General features: G+C 40.5%; 1 protein-coding gene across 1 annotated transcript in view; it reads right to left on the reverse strand.

Annotated features, from left to right (window-relative positions):
• Positions 1–831: 831 nt before the first annotated feature.
• Positions 832–12,328, reverse strand: part of TH (tyrosine hydroxylase) — a 30,290-nt gene continuing 18,793 nt past the window's right edge. The window contains exons 6-14 of the mRNA XM_089523443.1: positions 11,995–12,062; positions 11,538–11,588; positions 10,883–11,028; positions 7,878–8,013; positions 7,680–7,749; positions 5,640–5,696; positions 5,222–5,317; positions 4,266–4,399; positions 832–1,233 (exon numbers count right to left, since the gene is read on the reverse strand). Coding sequence (XP_089379569.1) covers positions 1,074–1,233; positions 4,266–4,399; positions 5,222–5,317; positions 5,640–5,696; positions 7,680–7,749; positions 7,878–8,013; positions 10,883–11,028; positions 11,538–11,588; positions 11,995–12,062 — 918 coding nt within the window. The 3' untranslated portion in view covers positions 832–1,073. The remainder of the gene's footprint in view (positions 1,234–4,265; positions 4,400–5,221; positions 5,318–5,639; positions 5,697–7,679; positions 7,750–7,877; positions 8,014–10,882; positions 11,029–11,537; positions 11,589–11,994; positions 12,063–12,328) is intronic.

Here is a 12,328-nt window from a genome sequence, read left to right on the forward strand (position 1 = left end):
GAAAATGACATTTTCTTGTCAGAAAATATGTTTTATGGTCAGAAAATAGCATTGTTTGCATATAAAATATAATTTCTGTATAGAAAATGCTGTTTTCTGTTCAGGAATACCAGGAAACTTGTTTTTAGGGAAGAAGATGCCATTTTCTGTACAATGCCCCATCTTCTTCTTCCTTTTCCTCCTCTTGCAAATAATACTTATTGAACTTCAAATAATCTTTGAAAATGGCAAAGTTGTCAATGTCTTTCTTGCAAAACAGAGAAAAATGGTAAAATTAGACACACTACAGTCTATCACAGGATTTGCTCTTACAGGTTCACCACCTTGGCAGAAATTGTTAGAGTGTCCACTGCTGCCACCAGTCACTTGCTCTGAGGTCAAAACGAAGTGCCTGGCTATGTGACTATCCCTGAGAGCCTCATTCTGACCTCAGGGCAAAATAGCCCACAGTGGTGGTAAATGCACCAAACAGCTTAAAGAGACGTGCCTGCAGTCAACTGACCAAATTCAGAATGGAGGGCCTTGTAATGGAGGAGGCAGGATAACATGGGCTGTCCCACTGCAGTGCAGATAGGATCTGGGAGAGGTAATTCATCTTTTAAATAGCTTGCAGAGGCCCCTTCTTTGATTTAATATTTGAAAAAAAAAGTTTTGCAAAATCAAAAATCAGGGTTGCGGCCTCCAGACAGTCCGAGAAATACAAAAATGACCTCTAAATCCACCACAGTTGTGCCTGCTTTAACTGGGAGACAGCAGAAAAGACACTCATGGGTCTATTGACAGAGCTCACAAGACTCTTTTCATTTCTATGTCATCTAGCTTGTCACTAAATATGCCTCCCTCTCCCTGCTGTGGGCAAATGGGTAGCAACACAAACGACTACCATTACTACAACAATAGGTAGCAGCATGAACTTGAAAAGAAACCACAGGGATGTTATTAGCCCCAATTATGCCATGATAGGTAGCCACAGAAGGAGGCCAGTTTTGCAGCTGCAGGAATAGACATTGGCTTGGAGGAGGAGGAAACGGGAGCAGGAGAGAGAGGAGGAAAAGGTCTACTAAATGTTGGTGTTAGCTGATAATGTTGAGGGCATCAATTAATGAGTGAAGCTCATCACGCAGATTCTCCAGTGAGTGGTGGATCTTCTGGGGGTTGTCCAGGAGCTCAATGCTGTATGTATATGGATCATACTTCACTGAAAAGGGACGCTTGATATGTGCTGCATAGGTTCTAAAAGACAGAGTACAAACATGAAAGGTAGTAAGCATAGCTGAGCTAGTAGAAACAGGGAACAATAGAAAGCTAACATAGTATAGTGGTCTGAGTGTTGGACTAGAACTTTGAGAGACCAGGCTTCAAATCTCTGCTTGGATATAGAAATCCATTGGATGACCATGGACATTTAACACTTTCTCAGTCTTAGAAGAAGGCACCATCAGAAAATCCCTTGATAGGGTGTCATAAGTCAGAGTGTCAACTTGAAGGCTCAGAACAGGAAAGAAGGAAGGAAGGCAATTGAGTAAACCACCTTTCCCCAGTGTAGTGTCATACAGAGGTTTTAAAGATTATAATTCCCATCGCCACTGCCCATTGACCATGCTGCCTGGAGCTGGTGGGGAGCTGTAGTCCAAATGTCTGGAAGACAGCACTTGGGAAAAGCTGAGATTTACCTCTTCAACAAGGCCCAGACTGGACTAAGTTGAAGCTAAGCAGACCAGAGTCTCATCAAATGGGAGAGCATATAGCAATCCCAAATATACATTTATGTGGTTCAAAAAAAGATGGGACACATGCATAATCCATTGTAAGAAGTCAGTTAACTTAATGAAATATAGATGGGACAAGATGAGAGTAGGCACAAGGAACATAAAGCCTGGTTATAAGACCATGTACCTCTTATGCATAGAAGAGGTTAAAATCACCTTACCTGTCTTTTTTTTCTTTCTGCTGCATCTGGTGGAATAAGCTCTACTAGGCCCTCACTAGTCTCACACAACCAAACAACCTCTAAGCAGCCAGCCTGCCACTTTCACATTGCTTATGTTATGGCACCATCTAGTGACAATTTTAAACATACTCAGCTACAAAGAAAAAGTGAAGGGAAATGTCCATCATTCATACCCTCCCTAGCATGTCTCATTTTAGTACATTTGACTGCTAGTTCCTATCATATTTAAAGTGATTTCCCCCTTGAATTATAACTTCTTCTCAAGAAGGAACATGTTTGTGAGTTAACCAATAGACCTCTGCCTCAGGTTGCAGGGGCTACCTTGCCATGAGTGGAGATTAAGGCAGTGGAAAGATTTAAGTGTAAAACTGTTCATAACATCATACCATAAGTTGGCTGGAATTCACAGCTAGAATCCTTTTGGCAATTACAAATGTGTAACCTATGGTTAAACATTCTTAACTGAATTCATGAACCCTGCATAGCCCCTAGTTTAGGGGCTACATAGGGACCTTGAAAATCCCCCAAACCTCAATTACTGGTAAACAGCCACTGGGATCAATGAGGATCAGTTCCCACCCAATCAAGAAGCAGCTTCCTGACGTTTTCACCTCTTGCTCAAGCAATCTCTGGTGTGAGGGGAATTTGCAACAGGGGTCATTTTTTTGCCTGTGGCACTGACGATTGCTCACAGAAGGGGGTAGGCCATCAGGCAGCTGCTTCTCAATTGACAGTGGAATGGACTCCCAAAAATCCTAGTGGCTGCTTGGCAGTAAATTGGGTTTGGAACTGTCTGGCTGTAATCCACTACATAGCACCACAGTACCACATAGTATGTCATGGTCATATACTATTCTGCCACACAAATGCAGTTACTTAGGAATCATGAATACCAATCCATGACTGATTTGTATTTGTGATCCATAAATATTCACAGTCATGGCAATAGTGTAAGGAACGTGTAGGAATTGTAAAAGCCCCCAACCCTGTTTCACTAGGCAGCAGCCACTGTAATTAACAGAGGTCTATTCTCCTGTAATTCAGATACAGCAATCTAATTTTCTACCCCCTCTCTTGAGGAATATGTGGTGCAAAGAGGAATTGCAATAGGGATTCTGCTTCTGAATGTCACACCAGAGATCACAGCAGGAGGGGGTGGAAACATCAGTCTTCAGCATCCCAAACAACAGGAGAACAGACCTCCATATCTTGCAGCAATTGCTGTTCAGCAAGGCAGGTTTGGGAAGGAGTGGGACAGGAGACGCTATTTATTTACATATACTTAACTATGTAGCTGATCTGTAATTTGGACATTGTTAGATTATTGCTCCCATCATCCCTTTTTATTAGCTATGCTGGTGAGAAATATGGATGCTAAAGCCCAATGGCTTCTTAAGAAACAGATGTTCCTGTTTTTGATGTCAATGGCGGGTTACAGACCGCCAAAAAATACGTAGTGACTACGTATTAGGGTTAGGAAGGTGCGGTGCTTCCACACACCCCTAACCCTAATACGTAGTCACTACGTATTTTTTGGCAGCGGCCGTTCCAGACAGTCGCCGCCATGTTTACGTCTTGGACACATAGCATCCAGACATGTCGCGGCGCCTATGACGTTGTGAGTGCGCCAGTGGCGCCTCGCGGCATCATAGCTGCACCATGGAAAGAAGTTCCATAACAGAGCCGCGCGGTTTGGCTGCAGCGGCTCCCTCATGGAGCAAACAGCGGTGGCGGCAGATCGCCGCAAAGCGGCGGTTTATAACCCGCCAGTGTATGCAAATAAAGTCCATTAGAGTTGTAAAACATGTGCCTCATGCCATGCAGGGAAAACATCTGACCTTGGTTTTTCTTCTGGGGAAACCTCCCAAAATTTTGAAGAAAATTAGTGTGTGTGTATGTGTTGACTATTTACATCCATACTGAACTTAAACTTACTTTACTCTCTTTAGCAACAGTGATTAACAAAACAGTTATATGCATGTCTCTTCAGGGGTCCTGCTGAGATCACTGGAGTTTACTCCTGGGAAACTTTAGCCATAGGCCCCAGACTGCAAGGACCAAAAGGCCCATTTCTCTCTGTTTTGGTGTAATCCTGTATGGATGCCGAAACTCTGTTCTGGGCTGAGCAGTTCAGATGATGTCCAGCATGTTCCACACCAGAACTGAGGTATACCCTTAATCTGAATTTTTTAAAAGACACCTGCAGATTTGGGATGTTCTTTTCAAACAAGGAAACAAGGAAATCCCTTGCTTGTGCTTTAATAAGAACACATAGATCCCTGTTGGTGTAGTGATATGTTCAGCGACATCTTACCTGAGTTTTGCTTTGGCATCACTGAAACTGTCTGATACAAAATAAACAGGCTGATAGGTCTGATCTTGATACGGCTGCACAGCAGTAGAAACAGGTTCAAAGTCTCTTAATTCTGGTTCATCTGACAAGGAATGCTAAATGAAGGGATAAAAGAAAGTCAAGGTTTCTTGCAGGATATGTCAGTGTCTAAAATATTGATATTCGATTGCTTAAAAATATCTGAATGTTTCCACTAACCTGAGGTACAAAACATGATCTTCTTCTGTTCACCCTAATGCTGCCTCAGCCCTCCCCGCAACAAAGCATAAGGCCATGTAATATTTATCCTTCCATATTTACTGAGGTCGCACTCTCATAACTGTAAAATTAACTAGTTTTACTTTGTTACATTGATGGAAGAATGGAATTATCCCTTCTCAGATTACAACTGTAATGTAACTTAGTTTTTAATTTTCTTATTGGAAAGAACAATCAGTTACTTAGCAACTAATTACTGATAGGAAGAGAAGCAACTCTTGCTGGAGAGGAGTCTATGAACACTATAGACTGCTAAAAAGGTAAATAAATGGGTCCTAGAGCAAATCGATCCTGAACTCTCCTCTAGAAGTCAAGATGATTAAACTGAGACTGTTGTTCTCACTAGAAAATACAATAAGGTTTGGTGATGTAGAAGACAGTAGGAAAATAGGAAGGCTACATCCCAGATGGATAGACTCAATCAAGGAAGCTACAGCCTTGTGTTTGCAAGACCTGAGCAGGTCATTGAAGATAGGGTTTTTCAGTTTTAGGGTTGCCATAGTCAGCTCAACTTAACAACAGTTAACAGTAATATAACTATTTACTACAAAGTTCTGAAAAAACTCTAACAGGACTACTATGATAACAAGTCTAGTTCATGAGAATGGAACAGCACACGTTGGGAGGACTACTGAGTGAAATAGGTCAGGAAAACTTACTATTAGCTCCCCATAGGAAGAGAGGAGCCCAGCTCCATAAGCTTTGATAATTCCATTCTGTTTGCAGAGCCCGAACTCCACTGTGAACCAATAAAGCTGAGAAGAAACATGAGATCTCAGAGAAAGTCAGTTATTGAAGACAGCTTGGATTGTGTTATCTACATTTCTGCACTTCCATTTTCCTTCCCCCATGGCATCTTCTTCAGAGAAAGTACCTACAATTCTATACTGCTGGGATGCTTGTTTTCACACACACACACACACACACCATAGCCTAGGAGAAGATGTAGGTGCTACTTGTAAGAATATGTCTTCATCACCAGGCATTTTATACATTTATAATCTAAACAAACAGTTATAGACTTGGACTCAATGGGTTTAAATAAACAAACAAATAAATCCAGTGATAGGACCTTACTGTTGCAAGTTTTTCAATTTCCTCATCAGTTGCTCCCAAAGATGCAAGTCCAATATCCTAGAAGCAAAAGAAAGAAAACGGTCTATAAAAACAAACAAGATTCCTGTTTTATGGGCCAAACAGAAAGGTCTCTCTTGTCTTCTTGACAGGGAGACCAGATGATGGCATGGTCCAAACCCTGGTCCTGGTGCAAACAGACCAGATGATGTCTAGTCCAGAACCAGAATTATGTATATTACTTTAAGAATATTAAAATAACTCCTGTTTGCTCCCGATTGGGAATATTGGGAGCTCTCTGTTCCAACACTGAGTGGCTGTTTAAAATGCATCCTATTGTGCTACCTGGTGCTGCCACTGCATGTCACTCACTCACTCTGAAGTCAGAACAAGGTGTACAGCCATGTGATTGATGCTGGGCAACTCATTTTGTCCTTAGAGTGAAGTCCACTGTAGGACTAGGGCGCATGTGTGAACAGTCACCCAGCATTGGATTGGTAATGGTAATGGGGGCAATGCTCTTTCCCCAAGGTAATGGTGGAGCAGGGGAGAGAATTGGGGCAGCTCTGGAGCCAGGATACTTAGGACTGCCGCTGGACAACCTGGCCAGTGCAGACAGGACCATAGATAGCTGAGCAAATTCTGTCAAGGACTTCGTGTTTTACATGCATATTCCACACATTACTGAAGCCAATGGTTCAAAAAAATCAGAAGGTATCTATAGTACATCATTATGCCATAGTTTCCATCCTATAGAATCCTCAGTTTTGTAATTTGTTAAGGTACCTAGATTTCTCTGTCAGAGAGCCTCTAGCCCACTTCGATAAATGACAGCACCAGAACTCCATAGCAGAGAACTCTAACTCAAACTACAGTTTCCAGAAATCCATAAAATGGAAGGCATGACAACTAAAATGCCTGCTAAGTTCTATGACTGTATGGTGTAGATACACTTTTCATTACAATAGACAGCACTAGATCAGTTGAGAAGTATTGGTTTCATTCCAGATTGTGTTCTTCTCAGTATGATGTCTAAGGATGAAAATTTAAAATGTGTTCTTCCCAGTAAGGTGACTAACAATGCAAAATGTAAAATACCATCCACTGATCCCAAAACAGCCTGCTTTGCTACCCTGAAATCAGTGAAATAATTTCTACACAACCAGGATCTATTGGGTGGAAACCTTTGGCCCTCCAGTAGCATCACTATGGGGGTGCAGACTGCACAAGGTGACACCCTAAGCGGGGATGATACCACTGCTCCTCAAACACCTACTTTTTTGCAGAAATGGTCTGTGGCATTCATCTGCTTCCCTTCAAAAATGCTTTAAGATTTGATGGGAGTAGGGTGAAGCTCAGTGGGAGGAGAAAAGAAAGGCCCCCAAAATTTTAAAATTAAAATTTCAAATTTCAAAATTGTAATTTTTAAATACACACATTAAATTTTTAATTTTTAAAATTCTTTTAAAAAATTTTCTTTAAAAATATAACATTTTAACCAAATCTTCACTATGTATATATAAATACATTTAGATTGTGCATATCATATTGTAATTTGAAGGTATAATTTTAATTTTGCTGGTTGTTTATGTCAGAACTCTTATCATTACATTCAGTGGTATATGGGAATTATGATTTACGAGTAACATTAGTGCAAAAAAGCATTACTAAGGGTTCTGCATGGTGTGAAATGGGAGCCAGCAAGTGAGGGATGACATCATGAGTTTCCACACTAGGTGACGTCAACCTCCAGATGTTTTGGATGACAAGTTCCATTATTCTTTACCTTTCACAATGATGGCTCAGCCTGAGGCTTGTGGGGCGAGCTGTAGTTCAAAATATCTGACAGGCCTAAAGTTCTCCATCTGAAGGCTACAGGTTAGGGAAGGCTGCTCTACTTGTTATAACCTAATTCCTCCCTATCATCCTTCCCTGGAGGGCCTTTGGCTTCAGAAAGTTCAACAAATGGCAGCAATGCTCCAGGGGTATTTTAGTCAAGCACAGGCTGTGATTTCAGCATAAGGTGATTCACATCTTGCTCACCTGGGAGAACTGTGCAAATGTCTTGTCTGCCAACATTGGTACATGTCCCAGTAGTTCATGACAGCAGTCCCTTCATTTCAGAAAGAAAGACGACTGATTAGCTGTTGAGTTTGGAACAGCAAGCCAAATTCTGACACGCTGGTTCTCAAACAATAATAGCATAGTTGATCTGAGGTGTTTCTGCAAGGCAGTACTCACGGTTCTGGGGAGTGCATGGGAGATGAGGCATGGCGGATGTACTGCGTACACTGAAACACCCTGAAGGCCAAGCTGGCTAGAAAGTCACGAGCAGAAAGAAGACCAGCTACAGGTCGGAGCTGAAACCCAGTTCTTTCTGAAATAAACCAGACCTTGATGATTTGGTTATATAATTTGAGCCACATTTCAGAGGGTTATATAATTGTTCCCAACTAAGAAAACAAATATCTGTTTCATAAATGGGGGGAGGGAGGGAGACCTAAGGATTTTTAAAAGCCTTTCCAGTATATCAGTTTCTATCAAAATCACCAAGTTTATGATCAAGTAGGTATTGTTCATATTAATAAAAAACTACAAATCATATTTTTGTTTGTATGGAGGTTTGATGTGGTGGTTAGGACTCTAAAAGGTAAGAGTTTGAATTCCTGCTCAGCCTTGGAAACTCACTGGTGACCTTGGGTAAGTCACACACTCTCAGGCTCAGAGGAAGGCAAAGGCAAACTTCCTATAGAATTATTATTATTATTATTATTATTATTATTATTATTATTATTATCCTGCCTATCTACAAAATGCAATCGGGACAGCTTACAAGGTTAAAATATATAGTCTGAAGCCTCAACCCATCCACCCCTTAAAATACAATTAAACAATGTGGAATTTAAAACATAAAACATACTTAAAAGAAAACACTAGAATAGGTTGCCATGAGTCAAGATCAACCTGAAGGCTCACAACAGTGAAGATGAAGACATAACATTATATTTGCCTGTTTTTACAAATATGTTATAAATACATTCTCATATACTTTATATAGCATTGAAATACTCTAAAGGTACCAGATCCTGTCTGACCTTGGAAATTAAGCATGGTCAGCCCTGATTAGTACTTGGATGGGAGACTGCCAACAAATGCCAGCTGCTATTGGCTATATTTCAGAGCAACCCACCTCCACGTATCCCTTGCCTAACAAAACCCTACGTAATTCATGAGGTTCCCATAAGTCAACAGGCAACTTGAAGGCACATAGACAAGATGAACATTAAAAAAAAAGAACATATTTCTTTTTCTGGAATATTCTAACTACATAGTTCTGCAGATCCATTCCTGGATATGATAGATCTACTCTTGGTTTTATGACTGCTGCTTCTGCGCTATTATAGGCTGTAGAGTAGATCACCCAGAGCCAATCCTTCGCAGACACAGGTGTCAGCAATGGGAGAGATCCCACACAGTAGGAAGAGCAACTAGATCAAGAGTGAATTCATCATCCCAGCAGCAACAGGTCCATCAGATGCCCCTTCTGTTTAGCAACATGAGCCAATTGTATCACCACATCTGATTACAGTTAGCCTTCTGTATCCACAGATTCAGCATTCAACATCCATGGCTTGTGTGTGTGTGTGTGTGTGTGTGTACCAAAAAGTAAACATGGAGTTTGCTGTTTTATATAAGGGATACCATTTTACTATGCCTTAATGAGACTTAAGAATCCACAGATTTTGATATCCACAGGGGGCCTGGAACCAAACCCCAGTATACCAAGGGCCTACTTTATGCTGTTCTGTTTTAAAACAATGTTTTATTTTTATTTTGTGGCATTTGAAGGGATCCCCATGGAGGTTCCATTCAGTTTGGTTCGCTGGGAATAGCACAGTCAACTTTGGTAGACAGAATCTGTGAAATGGGTTCATTTTCAGAAGTGATCTGAAATGGATGCCTCAACCCATTTGGAGACTGTGTAATCTTGCACATTTTCATTTATGGGTTTATTCCATTCCACATTAACATCACTCTACATTTTTTAAAAAAACATTTTAAAAAATTGGCTGGTATCCTGTTCAATATTTACAAGATCGTGAGCTGTCTTTACAATCTTGTAACTTGGGCAACACACATTTATGGTCATCAATGACCAAATATAACCTAAATATTATCTGTTAAGTCAGGAAATTCCCCATCCAAAGGCTTTTGAGGTGCTGCACATTGAGGCACTGGAAAATGACAACTGGGGTGCTGTCCTGGTCATGGAGTGCATTTGAAATAGGCAGCTGCTGCAGGATCCCAATGGGTCTCTTCAGCTGTCTTTCTCAATACACCCCATGATCTTGTCATTTCCCAATATCCTGAACTGTAGCAACTTGGAAATCTTTGGTTGGAGTGATGCCTGGCTTAAAAGGTAGGGGTTTGGAGGGGGCAGGGAGTATAGCATTGCCAGAAGTAGCTACAACAATAGAGCTCTGTTGTTGTAGCTATGTCCATTGATGTAGGATCTTGGCCTATATTTAAATACATATTTTGAACATACATTATTACAAAATACACATTTCTTAACCTGTTCTTCTCAAACTACATGTTCCTAAACGTATCATGTTCTAAAACACATCATTTTGTAATTACTGTTTAAAACTGAGGAGTGCTGCAGAAAATACAGAGAAGTGTAATGTTCTTATGAATTGTGCAAATCTGCACATTAGTCAAGAGGTGGGAATTGTGCCTATCTATGTCCAAACTGGAAAATGACCAAATTCCTCAACTAGTGGCCAATCTGGCTGGGAGATCTGAAGTCCAAAGTTTGTAGTTATGCTTGTGGTTGGTATTTGCAAGTTCTGTTAATCACATAGATCCTTTTCAACTTTGCTACTTAAGATCCTTCTAGGTGGAGATACTGCAGAAGAATTATTGGTTGTGGGTTCTCCTGTATACACAACATGTGCTTTACCACTGCATTAGAGCAGTTCTTTTCTATGAATTAATGTAAGGAATATTGTGGTGATGTAAAAACCACCTATTTTGAGGTGGTCCATATTGTTTTATGGATTGTACCCCCAGTGAAGAGTTTAGCTCAGAATACACAACACTTATCGTTTGATTAAACTCTTTTCAGAATGCTTGTGGCTTCACTGTTTGGAGGAAAGTCTCTTCTTTTTCAGTTTTGCTCCTCTGTAAATTTCAAACACTGTTCATAATAGAGCCCTATCTCTCCAGGAACTAAAAATGCCCACCTTTTAGGAAACGGGAAACGTCTTCCAGTTGAGGGATGTTGCTTTCACTATAACCACAGTATCTCTCCAGTAAGTGGAAAGCATCCAAGTGTTCTTTGCAGGCATGAGTGGGATAGAGGCTCTTCAGTGTGCTGTACACCTCCTTCCTTCAGAACAATAGAGGAATGTCAGGTCTCTCCATCTCCAACCCACTTAACATACTTGAGACAGGTGCCTTGGTCCTAAATCCAGCACCAAACTAGAAGCTGATCATTACCACAATGAGACTTTCTTCTTCACCTAATGTCCCATTAGACCTCTGCACTTCCTGGATAGCTGTCCTCAAAGGCTTCCCAGTCCTCCAATACATATTGTGAGGGTGCAGAGGGGCTAAATGGGGAGAGGAAACTGCACCACTCCCATTTTTTGCTGACCAAAGCCAGTTTTCTGGTATCCTTTTCGATTTTATCATTAGGCTGGCTGGAACAATAGGATTCAAAAAGTCCCAACTTGAATTCACTAATAACAGTTAGTAAGATCCAGAATGAATGGGAACAATTCCATGCACTGAGAGACTCGTGGGAAATTTTGAGGTGGAGATGTAGCAGAGAATCTCCCAGAATATTTGATTTGCATTTTGTCCAGGGGGAATTAGGAAAGGTATAGTCATACTCACCAGGTTATGATCTCCTCTGCTGTGTATTCCACGCGAGGAATTGAGTCACCACTAGTGGAAAAGTATAGGGTTAGTTTTTTTAAAAAAACAAAGATAGTTTGTTCAAAAGCATAATGTTGCTAATGTTGGGAGACAAATATATTCACAGTAAAATGAAAGCCAAAAAAATTTCTGCCCCTACCAATAAAATTCATTTTGTAAATCTATCCTATACAGAGGCCAAAGATATTGTAAATATCACAGAAACTGTTGTCTTCAACAATTCACTTGGTTCCTTCTCTGTATTGACAAAATGGATATAATAGCTCTGTGAAACTGGTAACTATGCAGCACTGAAAACATGATGGAAAAGTGAGAAAGAGATGAAACCAAGGGAGTACAAGGGCAATGGACAGAACAAAGAGGAAAGTACGTGGCTGTTTTAACCAGTAATGCTATGCAATGCAACAAATCTTACTGCTTATAATGGAAGGCAATTTCAGCTATCATTTTCCTTCGTTGCCGATATACTGGGTCAGAGAATCCCTTGGAGGAAAGAACACAGCAAGAATATTACTTCATAGTTTGGCACTAAACAATACTAATAATAATCCCAATGAATTAAATTTCTTACATAATAATAATAATAATAATAAAATTTTTATTTCTATTTCCCACCTCTCCCTGCGTATCGAGGCAGGATCACAGCAGTATCAACAATACAAATTACAAAGTGCACAATGGAATGTACATGGGATAGTAGTAAATTTTCAACTGCTAGTGCTTGTTTGTTCCAAAGGAAAGGACAAAAA

Source organism: Sceloporus occidentalis, unplaced genomic scaffold (assembly GCF_023333645.1).
Source record: "Sceloporus occidentalis isolate IW3139 unplaced genomic scaffold, rSceOcc1.0.p SCAF_4, whole genome shotgun sequence".
NCBI lineage: Eukaryota > Metazoa > Chordata > Lepidosauria > Squamata > Phrynosomatidae > Sceloporus > Sceloporus occidentalis.